Source organism: Sapajus apella, unplaced genomic scaffold, assembly GCF_009761245.1.
Source record: "Sapajus apella isolate SASKATOON/1434 unplaced genomic scaffold, GSC_monkey_1.0 scaffold16, whole genome shotgun sequence".
Classification (NCBI taxonomy): domain Eukaryota; kingdom Metazoa; phylum Chordata; class Mammalia; order Primates; family Cebidae; genus Sapajus; species Sapajus apella.
Window position 1 is genome coordinate 905897 of NW_022436956.1, and position 21274 is coordinate 927170.

A 21274-nucleotide genomic window follows, 5' to 3' on the forward strand; every position below is an offset into this window, starting at 1 on the left:
AACTCACAAGAGAAATTAGAAAATATATTGAGAAAAATGAAAATGAAAACAAAATTATGAATTACAGTGAAAGCAGTGCAAAGAGGGAAATTTTATAGCTATAAATATATTTAAAAGACAAAAGGTATCAAACTAACAACCTAACTTTACACCTTAAAAAAACAGAAAAAGGGAAACAAACTAAACTCAAAGGTAGCAGAAAGAAGGAAATAATAAAGATTAGAGCAGAGACAGATAATGAGAGAATAGAAAAATTAATGAAACCAAGAGTTATTTGAAAAGATCAATGAAACTGACAAACTGTAGCTAAACTAAGAAAACAAGATACGATTCAACTAAAATCAGAAACAACGTGAGGATATTACTGCTGATTTTATAGAAATAAGGATTACAAAAGAGGAATATGAACAAATCGTATACCAACAAATTAAATAACCTAGATGAAACACACAAATTCCTAGAAACATACTGTGCCAAAACTAAATCATCAAGAAATACAAAATCTGAACAGACACATAACTAGTAAGGGCACTGAATCAGTAATCAAAAACCTCCCAACAAAGAAAAGTCCAGGACCAGATGGCTTCACTAGTGAATTCTACCAAACATTTAAAGAAAACACCAATCTTCCTCAAACCTTTACCAAAAATTGAAAGGGAAGGAACACTTCCTACCTTATTCTGTAAGGTAGAATACAGTAATGAGCTCTCTATGCTTTTCTTTGGGAATTTCTTAATTTTTCCCTCATTTATGAGTTTTGCTGGATACAGAAATGTGAAAAACAAGTTGACACTTTTTTCTTTTATTACAAACAAAAGCCACTATAAGAAAACACAGACTAACAGTCCTAATGAATACTGATGCAAAAACCCTCAACAACATGTCAACCAACTTAATTCAGCAGCATATTAAAAGAATTATAAACCATGATCAAATGAGACTTATTGCTGTAATGCGAGGATGATTTGCCATGTGAAAATCAATCAATGAAGGCCAGGCAAGGTAGTTCATGCCTATAATCCCAGCACTTTGGGAGTCCGAGTTGGATGAATCACCTGAGGTCAGGAGTTCGAGACCAGTCTGACCAACAGGGTAAAGCCCCATCTCTACTAAAAATACAAAATTAGCTGGGCGTGGTGGTGGGCGCCTGTAATCGCAGCTACGTGGGAGGCTGAGGCAGAAGAATCACCTGAACCTGGGAGGAGGGGGTTGCAGTAAGCTGAGATAGAGAGATAGAACCATTTCACTCCAGCCTGAGCAACAAGAGTAAAACTCTATCTCAAAAAAAAAATAAATAAATAAATAAATGTAATATACCACATCAACAAAATTAAAAGGAAAACCCACATGATGATCTCAATTAATGCAGAAAAAACCACGTGACAAAATTCAACATTCTTTCATGATTGAAAAAGAACACTCAATAAACTAGGAGCAGAAGGAAACTACCTCAACATAATACAGGCCACGTATGGAAAGCCCACAGCCAACATCATATTCAGTGCTGAAAGACTGAAAAGTTTTCCTACATGGTCAGGAACAAACCAAGTATTCCTGCTTTCGGCACTTCTATTCAACATAGTACTGGAAATCCTAGCCAGAGCAATTAGTCAAGAAAAAAATAAAAGCATCCAAGTTGGAAAGGAAGAAGTTATCTCTGTACACAGACAACATGATCTTAAATGCAGAAAGCAGTACAGATCCCCATACCCCGGAAACAAAAAAAAACAACCATCCAGCTAATAATTCAGTAAGCTTGCAGGATAAATAAAATCGATGCACAAAAATCCATTGTTTTTATACACTATCAGGGAACAATTCCATTGAAGGCACCATCAAAAACCATAAAATACTTGGGAATATATTTAATCATGGAGGTAAAATATGTGTACACTGATTGTACATTACAAAAAAATACTAAAAGAAAATCAGGGACAAAGGAGCAAGATGGTGGAATAGAAGCCTGAGCACTGTTCATCTGTCCTGCTGGAACATCAAGTATTAACAATGATCTGCACACAGAAAAGCAGCATCACTAAAACCAAAATTCAAGTGAGCATTCACAGTATCTGGTTTTAACTTCATATCAACAAAAGAGACATTGAGGCAGGCAAGAGAGACAGTCTTACACCACTGATGCCACCCTCTCCCATCTCCCAGCAGCAACCAACCAATGAGGAGAGAGGATCTGTGCATTTGGGGAAGGGAGAGCACAGTGACTGGGGAACTTTACATTGGACTCAGTGCTGCCTTGTCATAGCACAGAGTGAAGCCATCCTGGGCTCCGCCAGCATCCACCTAGAGGGAGCACTTGGACCAGCCGTAGCCAAAGAGAAACTGCACGTCCTAGCGATTGGAACTTGAGTTTCTTGGCAAGCCTCACCACCATGGACTGAAGTGCTCTGGAATCCCAGGTAAACATGAAAGGCAGTCTAGGACACAAAGACCACAATTCTTAGGCAACTCCTAGTGCTAGGATGGGCTTACAGCCAGTATACTAGCATGGCACATGGTCTAAGGAGACACCAGCTGGCATGGCTAAGGGAGTTCTTGCACATCCCTCCCCCAACCCCAGGTAGCACAGCTCATAGAAACAAAAGTGGCTCCTTCCTTCTGCTTAAGGAGAGGAGAGCAAAGACTAAAGAGGACTTTGTCTTGCATTTTGGATACAAGATGCTCAGCCACAGAAGGAAAGGGCACTGGCAGAGTCAGGAGGTTCCCGTTCTAGGCCCTAGCTTCCAGACACTTCTAGACACACCCTGGGCCAAAAGGGAAGCTGCTGCCTTGAAAGGAAGGACCCAGTCCTGGAAGAACCTGTTAAGGAATTGATATCCAGAAAGTAAAAAGAATTCCTATAATCAACAACATAAAAACAAACAACTAGATTCAAAAATGAGCAAAAGACTTGAATAAACATTTCTCCCAAGATATAAAAATGACCAATGAGCACATGAAAAGATGCTCAACACCAATAGTCATTAGGGAAATACAAATCAAAACTACCATGAGAGACCACTTCACACCCACTGATGGTTCTCTCCAGATAAACAGGAAATAACAAGTGTTGGCAAAGATGTGGTAAAATTGGAATGCTTGTGTATTGCCAGTGGAAATGTAATCTGGTGCAATTTCTTTGAAAAACAGTATGGCATTTCCTTAAAAAAACTCAATGTAGAATGACAAGTTGATCCAGCAATTTCACTTCTAGGTAGGGACTGGGAAAGATGTTTGTACACCCATGCTCATAGCAGACTTACTCATAGTGGCCAAAAGGCAGAAGCATCCCAAATGTTCATCAATGGATGAATGGATAAACAAATGTGTTATATACATACAATGGAATATTATTCAGCCTTTAGAAGGAAGGAAATTCTGGCACAGGTGAACCCTGAGAGCACTGTTAAGTGAAATAATCCAGTCACAGTACTATGTGATTTCACGTATATTTGGTAGCTAAAGTGATCAAATGAATAGGGACAGAGAGCACAATGGTTTTCAAGAGATGCAGAGAGGGAAGAATGGAGAGTTTAACAGGCACAGAGTTTACATTGGGGAAGACAGAAAAGGTCTGGAGATAGGCAGTGGTTGCAATAGACTATGTTCCCCCAAAATGTACATGTTGAAATCCTAACCCCCAGCGTGAAAGTATTCAGAGGTGGGACTTTCAGGCGATGATTAATCATGAGCAGAGTCCTCACGAACAGGGCTAGTGCTCTTATAAGCTCTCTGACCCTCTCTGCCATGTAAGGTTATGTCAATAAGATGGCCGTATATGCCCTGAAAGGGGCCCTTCCAGACACCCAACCTGCCAGTGCCGTGACCTTGGACTTCCCACCCTGCAAAGCTGGGAGAAATGAATCTCTGTGGTCCGTAAGCCACTCAGTCTAGGTGTTTGGTGGCGACAGCCTGAACTAAGGCTGTCGAGATGGGCACACAACAGTGTGGGTGTACTCAATGCCGCTGAGCTGTACACTCAAAGATGGTTAAAATGGCAATGTTTATGTTATGTATACCACACTACAACAGCAACAAAAATCAAATAATTGCGTTCTTATTTAAATATGTCAAATTTAAATAAGTTAAATAATAATAATTATGTTATCATTTATTTGAAATAGAAGCATTGGCTGGGCACGGGAGTGCACAGGCTGGGTGCGGTGTCTCATGCCTGTAATCCCAGCAGTTTGGGAGGCTGAGGCGGGCGGATCACGAGGTCAAGAGATCGAGACCATCCTGGCCAAGATGGTGAAACCCCATCTCTACTAAAAATACAAAAAATTATCTGAGCATGGTGGGAAGCCCCTGTAATCCCAGCTATTCAGGAGGCTGAGGCAGCAAAATCACTTGAACCCAGCAGGTGGAGGTTGCAGTGAGCCGAGATCACACCACGGAACTCCAGAGTGAGACTCTGTCTCAAAAGAGATGGAAGCATTGGTGATTTGCTGTACATCTGCAAGTGCCTCTAAGCCTGCTCCCAGGATGGCCTTCCCGCTGCCCACCCAACTCTTACAACCTTCTGATCCCCTCAGTGGCCCCAGCTTCCCAGCAAGATCTAGGCTAATGGCTTCTAGCTCCTTGCTCCTATCATGATTAGAGCTGCCAGATTTAGTAAACAAAAATACCGGACATAAAGTTAAATTTGAATTTACAACAAATAAATTTTTAGCATAAGTATGACCCATGCAATATTTGTAATATATTTACACTTAAAAATTATTCCTTGTTTATCAGAAATTCAAATGTAACTGAGCATCGTGTGTTTTATCTGGCAATTCCCTTTGATTTATGTGTGCAGTGAGTATTCCATACCACTGACTTGTACTAATTTTTTATTGATGTACTAATTTCTCAATGTCATTCTTTATGACATTACCACTGTGTTGATTTTTCCCATTCCTGCTTTCCACAGCTTCCAATTATTATATAAAATATTAAGATACTTCCTTTCCCAAAATTTACTTTAACACACATTTTGAATAGTAAATGTGTACCATGCAGCACCTTTTTGGTAGCAGAGGGAAGTATCTCATAAAGTCAGCAACGGGAATTTTATAATACACAAAAAGTCCTTCAGTCTTATAGGCAAAGGTTAATCCACATGTGCTCCAACCTGTGCAGAACTGAGCCACAATGCTATTGGGACACTGGTAGATAGATGCATGTTCCCGGCTCTCCAGGCATCCCTATCTCTCTGGTACCGTGGAGATGCCAGTGGATGGGTGTTCCCGGCTGTCACTGCATCACTATCTCTCTGACACCGTGGAGACACCAGTGGATGGGTGTTCCGGGCTGTCATGGCATCCCTGCCTCTCCAGTGCCATATGTAACAACGTGAGCGCTTACATCTCTCTGTCCTTTCAGTAACACACCCAAGTGAGACAACACTGAAGTGCCAAGATCTTTCAAAAGACAACTATTGCAAGTCCCTCAGTAATCAGTCTCACGCAGTGGGAAAGAGCGTGTTCCTGTGTTCAAGAACACTGGAAGCCCCTTGGTCTGAGAACTAACCAAGGATGATTCACTACCTAGAGGAAGACAGGCGAAGATCAAAGAAGATCCCATTTGCTTGTACCTGGAGTGGCACCACCCTGGACATCAGGTGATCAAAATAAAGGTCCACTGCTTCAGTGAAGCCCTTGTAAGTTGTCCTCAGCCTCATGCCAGGGTCTTGGAGTAGCCAGCTAGAAGTAAAAAGGGAGGGAAGGGAGGATGTTAGCGTCACAGTGGGGTTTGCTGTGAGCAGGCTGCTGGTGCCGTGAGAAGGGAGAGGCCCCACGGTGCTTCGGAACGACCTGTGCCCTCCTCCACCCCACTCAGCCCAGAAGTGGGGAGACTGTGCAAACCGATTCTGGGACGAGCACCCACTTGCACTCCTACAACTTCCCTTCCCAAGGACACACCATGGTGGAAGTTCATTTCTAGCTCCACAGCTGCAGGGCCTGGCTGCCAGCAGTGACAAAATCTTTTCACAGGACTCCAGGTCCAGTTTTTAAGAATTTGCTCTAAGATCCCATTACAAAGGGTAAAGCCAAAAGGTTAGGAATCACTGAGGCTGTGGAAGGATGGAGACACTGCTTTCCAGCATCACCCCAAAAAACAAGCCTGATGGAGACTGCGAGGGGCTGAGCAGGATGCAGCCGCTGTCCTTGCCAACGCGGCTAACACCTCGGCATCAGTCTCATGGGCTGTGCAGAGCTCAGCACAGAGCAGCCAGTGAGCAAGAGCTGAATTCTCCCTCCACCCAGTTGCTGTGATCCCAAACTTCCCAGAGGAACACAGCAGCATGGATTAGTTCCAAAGCTGGAGTCAGGGCCCCTTCTTCTCACTTCAGGTTCTGAGAAGACGCTTCTATTTTCTAACAAAAGGCTCTGAGGCTCCTCTTGCCCTGATCTGGAAGTCCTAAACAGGTTAGGAAATTATCCCATTTCCGTTGGTAAAACAATGGGTGAGGAGAGAGCAGTTTCCTCTAGACTGACATCCCCACATTCTAACCCCACCTGACAGGTCAGCTTTCTCGCTCCCACCCGGACTGTCCCTCTGCAGGCGTGCCCACATGCCCCTCTCACAAATGAGCAGGTGCCACATGGGCAGGGTTGGGGGGGCAGTCAGAGTGCCACCGCTCCCCCTTCTTCTAAGTTAAGACTGTTAAACCCTTCATCCTCCTGTGCCCGGCCCTGGCTGAGCCGCAGAAATCGCTGACGGTGGCACACAGCTTTCTAATCCGCAGGGACTGGGGAGGCTGCCCTGGCTTTGTTCACGTCAAGGGCGAGCGTGCCAAGCTGAATGGATCAGTGCCTGAGAAGTGACCCGGGGTAGTGGAGACAGAAGCTGTGCCCGCAAGGGAAAGGCAGGTCGTGCTGGAAACCAGGAGGAAAACAAGGCCAGGGCTCCCCAGGGGAGGGGAGAGGGCTTGGGGATAAGGATCAGCCTCTTCCCCCGGGGCAGCCCAGGTCTAACTACCTGGTATACCGTGGGAGCTGAGAACGGTTACGCCTGTTAACAAGAAAATCTTACAGGCAACAGTGATGAGGATGAGGAATGAATGAGGTCCCAGCTGATTCCTGTCCAGATTTCTACTCCAACCACAGAATACCAACCTCAGCCAAGACTACACCTGGGAAGATGACACATGTGGGCCAAGATATGAAGACAAAACCATAACAAGAATTTGTTTCTGTTAGGCTTCATCAAAATACTTGGACTTTTCAAAATATGCTTGGTAGCATTCCTAAGAAACAGACAGAGAAGGTTTCATCTTTCCCATACTGTAGACAAGCCGGTGAATGACCTGCCAGGGCTCCCAGCTTCACAGCAGAGCCTGAAGCATGGAATGCCCGGAGGGTCAGCCCTGCTGCTGCCTGTCACACAAGTAGCCCACGAGGGGCTCTGCAAGGGCACCCACTGCAGCATCACTGAAAAGTGATGCCCCCTGGGTGCTGTTCTTCCTGAAAAGGAAATTCAGTACAGAATGGGAGCTAGAACACAGAAACAAAACTAAACCTGTGTCTGTGAGCTTTCTACACAGCACACAGGACCCTTCACAATTCAGCTTACCTGGGCAAGCCGCCGAGGTCAATCTCACTGCAGATGTAGGGCCCTGGACGCAGAATCACCCACAGCCCGATCTCCGAGGCCATCAGGACAAAGGCCCTAGAGGGGTCCACATTGTCAGCCCTTCCCACTACAGCCAGTGGTGAGGCTGGTGGGGGCTGCATGCACCACAGGGTGGAGGAGCTGCCCGGTGGGGTGAAGGGACAGCTCAGCCCCACCCCCAAAGAGCAGGGACTCCCACACCAGGTCGGAGGCCTGAGCTGCCCCCAGGCTCAGAGCCTCTGCAGAGCTCCATTGGGGGCCTGAGGAGGAAGGGCATCAGCCAGGGCACAGGGGCCTTCACAGTGAATATGACTCCAATAGAGCCTTGCCAGCCTAGAGGGGCCTCCCTGTCCCAGCCCAGGCTGCTGAACCCCGTGCAGAGTCGGCGGCTTCTGGGGTCTTCTGCCCCTCTGGGTTGCAGTGGAGAGGTGAGGCCCGGATGCTGCAGGCCCAGCCCCGCCGGGTGACAGGTCATGGATGGGGAGTGTCTGGGTCCTGGGTGCAGGGCCTCTCATAGTCCTAGAACAGGACCCCAGACCCAGGTCCCTCCCGGGTTCTCTTTGCTAATCCACCCCCAGTAACTGCATCTCTGCCCCTGCCCCTGGCCAGGTCACAGCAGCAGCAACAGCACATACTCCAGGTCCAGGTTCCCAGAGAAGTCGAATCTGCCTCTTTCTGGCTCATGCAGGTTCCACGGAACATAGCTGCAACAGAAATAATGATTATCACCTAGCGTGTGTCACTCATTCCAATTCATCTCCCACATTGCCTTCTTTATCCTAAAAATCAAATATGATGGCTGAAGATATATGTCTTCATGATTTTAGGACTAGAACCAAGAACTAAGTGAACCAATCTAGAGACCAGAATCGAGGGCAAGCCCTCTTCCCTCCGTATCAACAGGATTTGGACAAAGCATAAGACCTGCTGAGTAAAAGGTCTGGTGCTCTGACCCCAGTCAGCTTACCATGCCCACACCCCACTGGAACGGAAGATGTGACTTTATCCGAAAAACAGCTAAAAGGAGCAAGAGGAAAGCTCAGTGATCATCCCGTGTTTACTGAAGCACCCAGAATTCCAAAACATGCAACAGAATGAAGCTTCCAACTCTAGACAAGACAAGGGACAGAGCAGGCTCATGGACAGGCTCAACTAGAGAGGCAGAGGGGACAATCCCTGGATGACACAGTGACGACAGCTGCTCTTCTCCCGACCCCACCCCATCACTGGCTTTAGAGGAGCCTCTGCCTACTACAGAGAACAGTCCCAGCTGAAGGGAGGAGAGGCTGTCTGGCTTCCAAGTCGGACACACAAGTTCTGCATTTCAGCAAATATCTGCGGTGCTGCCCATATGGGGCGGAGCACTGAGCCCGCAGCGCTCCCGCAACCTGCAGGAGTCCTTTCTGGGAAGTCGTCAAGGCTCAGCACATCTCTGTAACTCTTTAAGGAACTGTCTTCAAAATCGGTTCATAAATCACCCAAGAAAAGCTACTCCTTGATTTGTAATCACATATTTTTGCCTGAAAATGGAATAATCCAGCCTCATCACCCCCTTTATTTCACAGACTTAGAGCCAAGTATCTGCTGGCAATTTGGGGGAAAACTCCATGAAAAGATCCAGGTTATTCACAACCAAGCACATTTTTTAAATGATTTGCAAAGTCCACATTTTATTGCATGCCTATCATGTGTCATCCCACAACAGAAGCTGGGATGACACGCACAGCATTCTAAGACCACTGCCCTTGAGCAGAGCTAAAAACTGGGGGCAGAGCCTCTCAGGCAGCTCTTCTGAAGAAGACCCCATTCACTGGCTGTATAAACTGGAAGTGCGGAGCCTGCTTGTTAAAAAAAAAAAGGTTTGCTAGCAATGAAACACCTCCTCCACCTGCACTCAGCTCCTTCATTATACTCTTGCGCGACATTGCTACCTCGGTTCCTCTAGACCTTACATCCATTCATGTCCCTCCACGCCCATGAGTCAGGAGCTCTGTGGGGAGAGGAAGAGGGAGACCCTGGCTCTCTGCTTTTGGCAGATGACCTGGGCTGGTTCCTCTCACATTTTTTTCGCATGCAGACACCAGGAGCCCTACTTGGGAAGCAAGCCCCATGGGGGAAGGAGGCAGCACCTACGTGGTGAGGGTGTTCAAGCCACAGGCCTTCATCTTCAGCAAGCGGTCCCTCCAGTACTCCTTGGGCACACGGAAATAGTGGATGGAGCCCCCGAAGATCCAGAAGGTGGAGTCCTCCAGCATGAAGTTCCAGCCCTTGGCCTGCAGCCCCAATTGCCGATGGCGGAGCCACAGAGGGACCAGGGTACTCCAGTCCAACCTGGAAAGACAAAGGCATTCTGGAGCCTAGGGACTCCGGGCCCCAGAGAGATCAGCGTCCTTGTCCCTCCACAGGCCCTCGGCATTTCCTTCTAGAGAGGGCCTGTGTCCAGGTGGCCGGAAAAGCTCCCCCCTTCGCCTCAGCCAAACCTTGGAAGGGGTCTTTCTTCAGCACAGGGCCCCGCGGCAGGGGAAGGGCAAGCCGAGGCTGCAGCCAGGAGCAAGGCCAACACAGCGCCCGGCATGAAGGCTGGCGGGCTAAAAGGAGAGAGGACAGCGGTCAGCCACAGGGGAGCTGCTGCCAGGGCTGGGCCAGCTCTGCGGCATGCCAGGGCGCCACAGCAGCAGCAGCTTCACCCAGTAGGTGCCCCCGTGCCCTGGCATGCCGCAGCAGCCCTGGAAACAGGGTCTGGGGTAACGGTGTCCACTCATCCACCCGATTCCAGGTCACAATTACTTTCTGAAGATCGCGCACCGGCCAAGAGATGACCCAGCCAGGCAGAGTCCCCCACGGGAAGGCTGTCGAAAGCCTTGGCCCACGAGAAGCCCCTCAAGCATCTCTCGGGGGTGGCCCCGGGGAGCCCTTCGGGGGGGTCCCAGTGACAGTACTGCTGGATGGGTCTCCTTCCCGCCATCTCCCGAAGGCCATGACAGAAGCTGGGAGACCCACATTTCAAGCCAGGAAGTTCATGAATGTTGGAGGCATGAAACAAGCGCATGGCTGAGTCTGGGGCAGGAGCCTGCACTGGCTGCACCTTTGTCCTCACCGGACGCTGTCCAGCCCTGACACCCAGCGGACCCCTCTGCACCAGATGCTCCCTCAGCTGAGTGTCACAGAGGGACGGGGCAGGCGAGGGGGTCAGATGGACAGGCACGAGGAGACGATGCCCACAGGACAGAAGACAGCCCGGACATCACCCGCCTCTTGGGAACTCTGTCTGGGACCACTCTCAGGCAAAGAAATTTGCTTTTTTACCTACTGCTTTCTACTTTTCGCAGCCCCAGGGCCTTAGAACTCACACCCGAGCACCAGGACTACAGCTCTGCTGTGTCACAGATGAACGGGTCATCTCATCTGGGGCAACCTGGGAAGCTGTTCACCACATTTTTCTTTCTCTAGAGAGAAAACTTTCATGTTCTAGTAAATGGCTTGCAAATGACATTTTAGGACACAGTTCTTCCAAAGGACTGTATGGGAGAGTGAAAACAAAAGCACTAGCCAGAATGGGAAGATACGGACATGAATCCTGACCCCCAGCTTCGCAGAGCTGTTGCCTTGGGTCGGTGACACCAGCTTTGCAGGCAGGAGCTTCTTCCTCTGTAAAACAGGGCTAACGTCCGTCCCAACTGCTCAGAAATGCTGCTGTGAGGGTCCCAGAGAAATGCAACCCTCTATGCTGTGCAGTCGAAGAGTCTTACCTCTATCTGAAATCCATTTATTTTAGCATGTGCTTGTATACTAGAGAGCTATGGAAACCTATTCACCACTCTTTTTTTGTCTAAAGAGAAAACTTTAGAGAGAATAGCCTCAAGTGGGTTTTATTTCCCTGATGCAGAATAATCCCAGCCTCTCCATTCTCCCCATTGTGGTACATAATTTATGTGCTAGACTTTGTGCCAAGCCATCTTATTACAATTTCTAAAATTTGACAATGAAAGATTTGTACACTGAGATCCTATTAGATCAACACAGCCTGTAGACCAGAGGTGGGCCCAGTTGGGCCTCAGGTCAAATCCAGCCTGCCATCTGTCTTTGTGCTAAGGATAATTTTCACATTTGTAAGTGGTTGGAAAAAAATCAAAAGCATAATATTTGGGGACACATAAAAAATTATATGAACTTCAGTGTTCATAAATCGTCATACTGGCACACAGCCACCCCGTCTACGTACGGCTGCTTTTTGCATTAGAGTACTTGCAGTAGAGACTGTGCAGCCTGCAAAGCTGGAAACATTTGTGATCCGTCCTTTCCCAGCAACTGTGCTGGCCCACATCCTTGCAGATGAAGCCCTGGACCGCTAAGATAAGGCCTCGGGCCCCTATGGGCCACCATCCTGGCCTTCCTTTGGTGTCCCCTGCTCTGCTGACCAGGCGCCTTGCTTTGGTTACAGACTTCCAACGACTCTGGCTTTGTCAGAAGCCTCCCTCACCTCAGACACAGGAGAGTCTGTGTGTCCCTTGGTTCTGACCACACCTACTCCAAAGCACACACCCTGCCTCCTGCTCAGCTCTCCCTACCTCAGGTACTCACCAGACTCAGCTGCCCACTGCAACACAAGTTCTCCCCCCAGATCCCACAGAGGCACATGCTGGGCTCACCCTAGGCCAGAATGAGGAAGAACTGGATGGACAGATTCTTTTCTAAAAAACAGGGGTATTTTGACAATCTGGTGGTGAAAATACACACACACATACACACACACAATATCGCTGTTTGTAAAGACATTGATAATACAACTTAGCAATCACTCCACCAGGTAGCAAACCTTATTCTCAGGCCAGAACTTCAAAAGTACAATCTCTAATTCTTATTAAAGCACACATTACTTACCCTAACATCTATTTATGGGTGCCAGAGCCTCCACTCCCTACCCTGCTAAGTGCAGAGGTGTAGGCAGGGTTGGAGAAGCTTCTCTGTGACCCGCATTCCAACACAGTCCCTGCTAGTAAAAAACACCTTTAACCTGTCCCCTTGATTAGCTGATGACTAAGGATCAGCAAACCTACCTCTAGGCTGACTTCTCCAGGTGTGGTCTGCAGGCAGCAATGCCTCGGAACCCCTCAGGGTCACAGCCACCTGACTCAAGGTGCAGACGCCTGGAAAGAGGCATCCGAATTCAATAGCTTCTATCCACCAACCAGATTTCCAGGTCTTCATCTGCAGCTTGTCAGAAATGCATAAACCTCAAGGCTTACTTGCGACCTATTGAATCAAAATCTGCATTCTAACCAATCTCAAGGTTACGGCTTCAGAAGCCCAATCTGTATCTTCTCCTTTGACACGTGTACACAGACTCCCTCCCTGGATAGAGCTGATCTTTGCTAGTGTCTTTATAGCACACCATTTTCTATATTTTTAGGAAAAACGTTCTTCTCAGTGCATATCAAGAGGCATGAAATAAACATCAAAAACAAAAAACAATCTAGCTGTTATCCAATTCTGAATTCTAGAAAATTCCACTGTTTCTTCATGGGAATTTTCTGGTAGGTTACTAGACAAGTTGTCAATGTATTACTAAAAGGGATGAATTCACTGAGCAAATGAGGATGCTAAGTGTTGGTTTCTCCAAGGAATTCACTGCAGGGAAATGAGGCCATACAAGTTAGAGCCTCATAAACAACGAAGCATCACATAAATGGTTATTATCACTAATAACGATCATTAATACTAAGAATCATAAGATGGAGAATAACGCCGTAATTTTCTGAGTAACTCAGTAATAATAAAATAAAGGAAATATCAAGTGTGTGGTTAGAGTTGGTTGGTTTAAAGGTCAGCAAGACTTCACTCCTAAACTAGGCTTGATACCAAGGAGCTAACCAAATCCTAAGGCAGCCCAGCGTGTTTCTGCCACCTTTCTTGGGGAGCAGTTCATCCATGATGGATCTTTATTTGATGAAACCAGGAACACCTGCCTTCTTTCAAACTGGAACTTATGTTAACATTTTCTTTTTCTTTTTTTTTTTTTTTTGAGATGGAGTCTTGCTCTTGTTACCCAGGCTGGAGTGCAATGGCGTGATCTAGGCTCACCGCAACCTCCGCCTCCTGGGTTCAAGCAATTCTCCTGCCTCAGCCTCCCGAGTAGCTGGGACTACAGGTGCACACCACCACGCCCAGCTAATTTTTGTATTTTTTAGTAGAGAGGTTTCACCATGTTGACCAGGACGGTCTCGATCTCTTGACCTGGTGATCCACCCTCCTCGGCCTCCCAAAGTGCTAGGATTATAGGCGCAAGCCACCGCGCCCGGCCTATGTTAACATTTTCTCCTGGAATTTCTGTTGCCTGTGTATCTTGGCTTCATTTATAGAAAGTGACTTTTCTGCCTTAGAAGATACTGGACAGCAGGCCCTGACCACTGGCCTGAACTCAGTGCTCAGTGCCCAGGTCTGCTCTGCTCAGAGACAGGCTCTACTCCTCCACCTGGATGGAGAGGGTGGCCACGGTCATGGTCCAAGGTGAGGTTCCTGGAAGAAGGCAGGTAGGTCAGGACTTCTGATGGAGCTTCGCACAACTTAACAAGACCTCTGCAGCCCATCCTCACCAATTCCTTTTTGGCAAGTGGAAAGGGGCAAGAACTATTCGTGCTGAAGGCTGTGGAAGCTGCAGACGTGAAAATCGGTTGCAATGGAAACCTGAAGCAGAGGACTGCTGTGCCCCGAGTTCTGCTGTGCCCCGTGGTGAGGAAGCAGGGGAGGCAAAGCCTTCTGGACTGATTTTCCCTTGACTGGTGAGGCGGGTCCCGAGGATGAAGGGTACAGGGCAGTCTCCAGCAGGCAGGAGTTCTGGGAGTGGTAAAGAGTGCCGGCAGATGTGAAGGGATACAAAGGGGCAGATGACCTGGTGGCAAGGTCACCACTTCTTTCTGGGAATGGGACTGACTGTCGAGTTTCAGAGGGGGTCTTACAGGGCAGCTGGGTGGGAGGTGAGCCAGATCCTATGGCCACCAGAAAGGATCTCCTTGAGTGAGGTGTGCCAGGCGTGAAATGCGTCCTGCCATGCCAGGGGGCATCCCTGCCTCACTCATCAATCCTGCAAACACTCATCAGGAACTGGGTCATGGTAGGGCTGGGAGGCCTCACTGGGGTCACAGTCATTTCTTTCTGGTCTGCCATGCAGAGTATGACCAGACACAGGTGGGCCAGGAGCTATACAACTGTGCATAGCAGAGATGGCGGCGTGAACATGAGGAGCATGATGACCGGCGGCAAGACCAGGCAGCACTCACACAGTCCGGGGCTGGCCACGGGCATATGCAAGCTGGTGTCTGGGGCAGGAACTGCAATAATTGTCCTTCAATTCCCAGAACGTAAGTCCTTGCCGGCCCCAAGGGCCAGTTATTCTGACACTATAATAATGTGTTCACGTACTTGTTCATCTGAGATGATGGCTTACTAATTCAATTTCTGTATGCACTGCGGCCCTGTTAGGGCCTCCATAAGCAGAGGTTCAACTGAATCCAAGTTCAGGGCATCCTATGAAGATCCTGACCAAGAAAACACTCACCTCTGCCCTCCTCCAAGCGGCCATGCCGGAGACCACCATCTGAAGGTAAGTGTGTTCAGCTGCCCACGAGACACCAAGCACATGGGAATTCCTCACTTGGATCTGTCTTCAGTGCAGACTTCTATTCATCACTCTCAGGATTCTGGTTCAGTTCTTGGCTCCCATGAGGCTCAACTTCCTTGGACATCCTGCTCCCCTAAACTGTGTGTTTGGGGATATTTTGGTCCCAGCAGCCTTCAGTCCTGTTCTCTCCACCCTCAGCAAAAGAATTTGAGGGCCAGGGGAAGGATTTATTTACTCTTTGGCCCAGATGGTGCCCTTAACGCCTCTACTCCAAAATATTGCCTCTTAGACCAAACCCTGGGCTCCAAGAACTTCAGCCCCAGGAAAATGGAACTCGGTCCCTGTGCCTGGCCCAGCTTTCTCTACGTGCTTCTTGGTCTGCGCCCAAGGCAGTGGACTGCTGTTTTTCTGGGAGAGGCATTAAATATGCCCATGGGCTTGGGCCTGCCATTCCCAAGGCAAGTACGTGCATTTTGCAGAGATGTGAGGTCCCCAGCAAGAGGTCCACAGCACTCCTGCAATCCTAGCTCCTCCGCTTTTCCCTCTTAAAAGGTTCCCAGGTTAGACAGGAACCCTGGCCTCACATCCAGGCTCTGACCCAGAAGCAATATTGGTGGCTCAGAGGGCAATATTTCCTAAAGACTGTAGGAAGTGAGTACATGAAGAAGAGTTTTCTAGACCAAAACCTTGAGATCCGATAGTGAAACAACAAAAACCCCTCACTGTAATCAACTACAGAACAACAATAACGGCAACAAACAGTGTTCTGACGTTATGTGACACTGCACGTTCGCAGAACTTTGGGGGCGCTGACAGCATCATAAACAAGAAACGGACTGTGTCTCACCCAGAGAGAAAGCTGTGTTAGGCGACACAGGCCTCTCCTGTTAGTGACAAGCCCCCTGATCTTGGAGATGCTTATAGGCTCTAAATGAAATGATCTCATAAATAGGAAACAACATAACTATGTGGAATATTTTTCTTAAATCCACCACACAGGACTTATCTATGGAGACATACAAGACATGCACCGGTTCTTACAAGACTCAAGAGTCTACTCGCCCCTGTCGAGTTGGGCTCAGAATCTCCTTTACACTGATCCAACAGAAAAAAAATGTGCTATTTTGGAAATGTCTATTAAGATTTAAAATGAATCTACGGTCAGCAATTCTACTTATAGAAATATATCCAACAGATATCTGCAGCAACTTTGTTTACAGTAACTAAAAGACTGCAAACAATCAATGTCCATCAACAGAAGACTGTTTAAATAAATTATGTGTGTAATGGACAAGTGGGATAATATGTGTAGCTATCTTCTTGAATATGCATAGAATATCTCTGACAGAAGCCATTATCCGTAATAATAGCTGATATTAAGAGGGGATGGGGAAGGGTGCCTAGCTTAGAGGTCAGGAGTGGGAGTTTCCCTCTATTTCCCTCTATTCCCCTTCACACTCTGACTATCTTACCATGTTCATAAATTACCTACTCACAAAATAACTTCTTAAGGGAAAAAAATACAATCTGTGCTTGAAAGGAACAAGCCCATTAACTGTTTTGCTGAGTGTCAGAGAACAGAAGCTTCGAGCATCAACAAGGAGTCTAACAGGCAGACACCAGTCAAGAAATAGCTACCTCGTTAGCACGAGCCTCTAAGAACACCTGCTGCCCTTCTGTCACAGGAAACATCCACACCATGAGATCTCTTTTTCAATACAGTCTTCAATATCCAGGGCAATAGATTTAAGCAAAAGCTAAAACTGAGTGGAGAGGAAGCAGCAAATATCCCAACATCGACACCAAAATCCCTGCCTCTGCTGCATGATGCTGGCGAGGGAGGGAGTGCGTGCCTGGACCCCAGAGTCCTTTTCAGGTGCCAAATGTTCTAAAACCTTTTCCTTCAAGCTGCAGCATCTCCTGAATGCTTCCCAGAAGAGCATCTGACATGACCTCATGGAACTCTGCATCACTTCATCAAGGACTACATGTTTTTATTTCACTTGCCAGTTCCTTGGCTTAAGGTGGGAAGAACCCTTTGGCCAACTATATTTCTGCAGCCAAGGTTCTTTGTTCCCCGTCTTCTTGGTAGCCCAGTTCCTCCCTTAAATCATACCTACACCAATACTATGGCTGCTCCAACACAACTCTGGTCTCCTTCAGTTGCTGGCTAGCATGGTCCTGTAAGAATCCCAGAGCTAACTCGATGTTCTAGCACACGGTGGCTCAGACATCCCTCTTCCTGATGATGAGCCACTGCTCAGGTAGCCTTGCCTCACCACCTGTATCTAACAGGTGATCACCTGCTGAAAGAGCCACTTCCCTGATGCTGAAAACTTTACTACCACAAGATGAAAGGAACACTGTTCAAAGAGTTTAAACATTCATGAAATATGACTCAGGCCTCAAGCAAAGCAGAGTCCTAGAATAGGCAAGGCCCATAAAATCAATTACCTCCCAAAAGCTCAAGAGGAGAGGCACGATTTGGTCACCTACCCTTGGAAGACAGGACTGGCCATGATTTGAATCAAAAAAAGTGACCTGCATTGCTAAGTTAGCAACCTTGTTCAGGAGAAGGAGTTTGCTACACTCTCCTCCTTTTCCTTTCCAAAGGAAGAATTTGGCATCTGGAATCTAGATAACAGCAGAGCAGGGCAGCATGTAAGACAGACCTCAGAGAAGAAATGAACTTACCTCTTAGGAGCATGATGCTGTCTGTCCACCTGAAGGCTTTCCCCTCTCCCAACTTTCCCAGCTAAAATTTCAGTATGAGAGATTCAGAGTTGACTGCATTTTTGCTCAGTAATGCATTTATATAAAGGAAAAATCCTGAGTGAGAACCACACCTTTAGATAATATCAAGCAGATATTCTTGTGTCCATCGAGTGGGAAGAGGAAAGGGAAGGAAAGGCAACTGGCTCAAAGGCATGGTTCACACTGATACATGCATCGCAGACCTCAAAATAATATGCTGAATGAAAGAAGCCAGACCAAAAAAGAAAGCATGCTTTAAGATTACAATTCTATGAAACACTAGAAAATGCAATCCAATATATCATGGCAGAAAGCAACAGATCAGTGGTTGCTTGGGGCTGAGGAGCAAGGAGGGGTAGGAGGGAGGGATGACAGAGAGGTACATGGAAACTTTGGGGGCTGATGGCTGTTTACACAATCTTGATTGTGGTGGTAAATCCACAGCCGGATTTAGGTATATGTCAAAGCATATCAAATTGTACATCTTAACTATGTGCAGTTTGTTGCCTGACAAACTCCAATAAAGGTAATTTTTCAGAAAGACCACTGTTCAAGCTTAAAAACAACCCAAAAAACCTAAGATTGAAATCCTCCCCAAAAGTCAACCTGGCTTTCCTGGTTCTTTGATATGATGTAACCCACCAGCCATGACTGACCATGAACCAGCCTAAGGAAAAGTTGATGGGAAAAAAAAAAAAAGCTATAGCCAAACACCCCCACCCCGTGCCAGACACTGCCCAAATACCTGCCTTCTGCTACAGGAAAGGGGCTGCTCCTGACAGCTCCGCTCCACAAAGCGTGAACTTGGTGACCAGTTTCCATGTGATCTATATTCCACTGGCCACCTCAACACTCCCCAGTAACAGCTGGGAGAGGCCCCCACCTCCCACTCAGTTAATGACCCCGTCAGAGCTGGAGCAAGACAGGAAGAAGAAGAGACAAAGAGGATGTTCTCCTCCTGCCTCCAGAGATATTACAGCAACTCAGAATCATTGGTGTCCAGCCCAAGTCAGACAGGAGGAAGTGGGCAGAATGTACCCATGAGGGTGAAAAAATCAAAAAGATGCCAAAAAGACGTGTATGCCACAGGATCCAAAGAGGACTTGCTTCAGGGCTTCCTGGGCTTCTGCCCTACCTGCTAGAAGGATGGAGTGGCAGGAAAAACAACTTTCCTAGGCATGTCAAACTGTTTCCACAGCCTTGAGTCACCGCTCCTTATTCTCTATTGCCATTCCACACCGCTCCAATGGCCCCAGACTGACTCCCAGTGTGGCCGCCCCACCTACATGGGGACACGGTTACCTCACCTCAGAGAAGCTCAGGCTTCTTCCCAGCTAGGTCAGACACCCCACCTCTGTCCCACCACACAACAGCAAACACTCAGCCTCCTTCCCATGCCTTTTCCTGGGGACCTTTCAGATGTGCCACTCAGCCCATCTCTAGTCCACAGTGCTGCCCCAAAAAGTGACCTGCCTGGGTCCCCTGCACGGACTCCTATATCCCTGATTAACAATGGGCCTGCAACCGCTAGCCTTTCTCTGGGGATCTTGAGCGCCTTGCTATTCTGCTGTATGCAGGAGGATCTGCTGCTGCTGCCCTGAGTAATTCTTCTGGGGTTTGCATAAGCTTTGCACAGGGAGGAAAGCTGAGCATCCCACAGGAGCCAGGGCCAGTCAGAAAGGAATGGCTTAGAGATCTTAGGCAGGACAGAAAACATCTTGGGAACAGCTGGAGAAATGAAATGCCCGAAGTTTTCTGGGCCCCAGAATGAGAAGAAAACCACGTCCTTTTCCCAAACAATATTATGACATCCTTACTATCTCAGAAACAAGAATCAAGTCTTGACGAGGTATAAACATAGAGTTTCTAAGTGTGTTCTCGTGGCGACAAAAGATTTCCAGATATTTATCTCTATCAAAAACTTTCCAATCTCCCAGGGGAAGTTTAGAGAAACTAAGAAGGGGAATAAAAAAGAAACAAATGACAAAGCTGAACGGTGTCGTGACTGCCACCAGTTCCAACCGTTCAGCCCGTTCGATACTGCCGGTCTGCTTCCCACTGGAGGTTTTGCATATGGAAAGTGCTGACCTGAAAGATAGGGTCAGGGCTGTAAGAGCCTTAAAATAGGCACAAGCTAGAAAAACTCTGGGCTAGAGCACCCAGAAAACTTTTTCACAGGCCGTGGGTAAATCGCGGTATCACTGAAGTCACCCATTTGCCATAAACAACATTTTGTAAAAGGGGGAGACGAAACTGTGAGCTGGTAACAGGTGAATGGTGGGAAAGTGGAGAGAGACGACCTATCAGTCCTCAAACTGTGCAAATAAATCATGGTGCAGGATCTTGGAGGCCCATGGACAGTGTTCGCATGATCCTACCAGGCGTGCTGGCTCGACTGTAGTTGCGAGGCTGGAGCGCCGGCCTCTGCGGAATAAGGCGCCTACCAGAGGCTTGGGGGGGAAAGGGGGACCTGGGGCCAGAGCAGAGGGAGCTTTCCGCGCAGCTGTGGGGACAGGGCTTGACGGCGGGAGGGCTGGGGGCGTCCACGAGGGGCAGAGCCGCGTATCACAGGCACAGCGGGGTGGGCGGCTCGGGGCACAGACACTGGCTCCCGAGGGCACGCCGGGTGTCGCCCAGAGGCCTGGATCCAGGCAGGAGCAGAGTGCCTGGAGGAGCCGCAGGGGAGCTCGGGGGTGTTGGGGAGCTCCCAGAAAGAAGCGGCTGGGCTGCTTCCCTCGGGATCTCGGGATTTGCCGGTCGCGGGAGGCGAGAACCCGAGGTGCGGAGGGCTCGGGGTAATGTGGGGTCCGGCAGGTGCTTCGCGGGGCTCTCTCTCACCTGCGGAGCACCAGGAAGCTCAAGATGACCAGAAGCAGGAGGCCCAGCGTGCGGCCCGGCCTCCGCCAGAGGCTCCACGTGGTCATCGCCTGTTCTCTGCTCTCGGGGACCAGTGTTCCCACTCTAGCCCGCACTCAGCCGCGCGCGGGAGCCTAGCGCGGGGGGCGGGGCCGCGCGCTGGTCGCCTTGGCAACCGGCCCGCCGGCTCTCATTGGCTGGGGCTCGCGGCTCCGTGCTTCCAACCCTAGGCCCTGCGCAAGCAGGGGCGGGGCTGGGCGGGGAGGGGGCGGGCTGGGACGAGGTCTCGGTAGGGGAGGAGGCTGGCAGGGGCTGGGCGGGCGGAGGCGGGGCCTCATCGGGGACTGGGCGGGGCTGGCGGGGACAGGACCTCGGTAGGGGGCGGGGCTTGGGCGGGGCCTCGGCCGAGGGGGACGGAGCGGGGCTGGGGCGGGGCCTCGGCCGGGGGCGGGG

At 48.6% G+C, this 21274-nt stretch overlaps 1 protein-coding gene across 3 annotated transcripts in view; it reads right to left on the reverse strand.

Moving 5' to 3' along the window:
• GLB1L2 (galactosidase beta 1 like 2) overlaps positions 1 to 21039 on the reverse strand; it is a 43244-nt gene extending 22205 nt beyond the window's left edge. For 2 of the 3 annotated variants that reach the window (XM_032284911.1, XM_032284910.1), the window contains exons 1-5: positions 10074 to 10183; positions 9727 to 9924; positions 8229 to 8297; positions 7555 to 7650; positions 5573 to 5681 (exon numbers count right to left, since the gene is read on the reverse strand). In XM_032284911.1, coding sequence (XP_032140802.1) covers positions 5573 to 5681; positions 7555 to 7650; positions 8229 to 8297; positions 9727 to 9924; positions 10074 to 10168 — 567 coding nt within the window. In that variant the 5' untranslated portion in view covers positions 10169 to 10183. Of the gene's footprint in view, positions 1 to 5572; positions 5682 to 7554; positions 7651 to 8228; positions 8298 to 9726; positions 9925 to 10073; positions 10184 to 20803 lie in introns of those variants that run through there. The other variant, XM_032284912.1, reaches the window with a different exon arrangement.
• Positions 21040 to 21274: the final 235 nt, after the last annotated feature.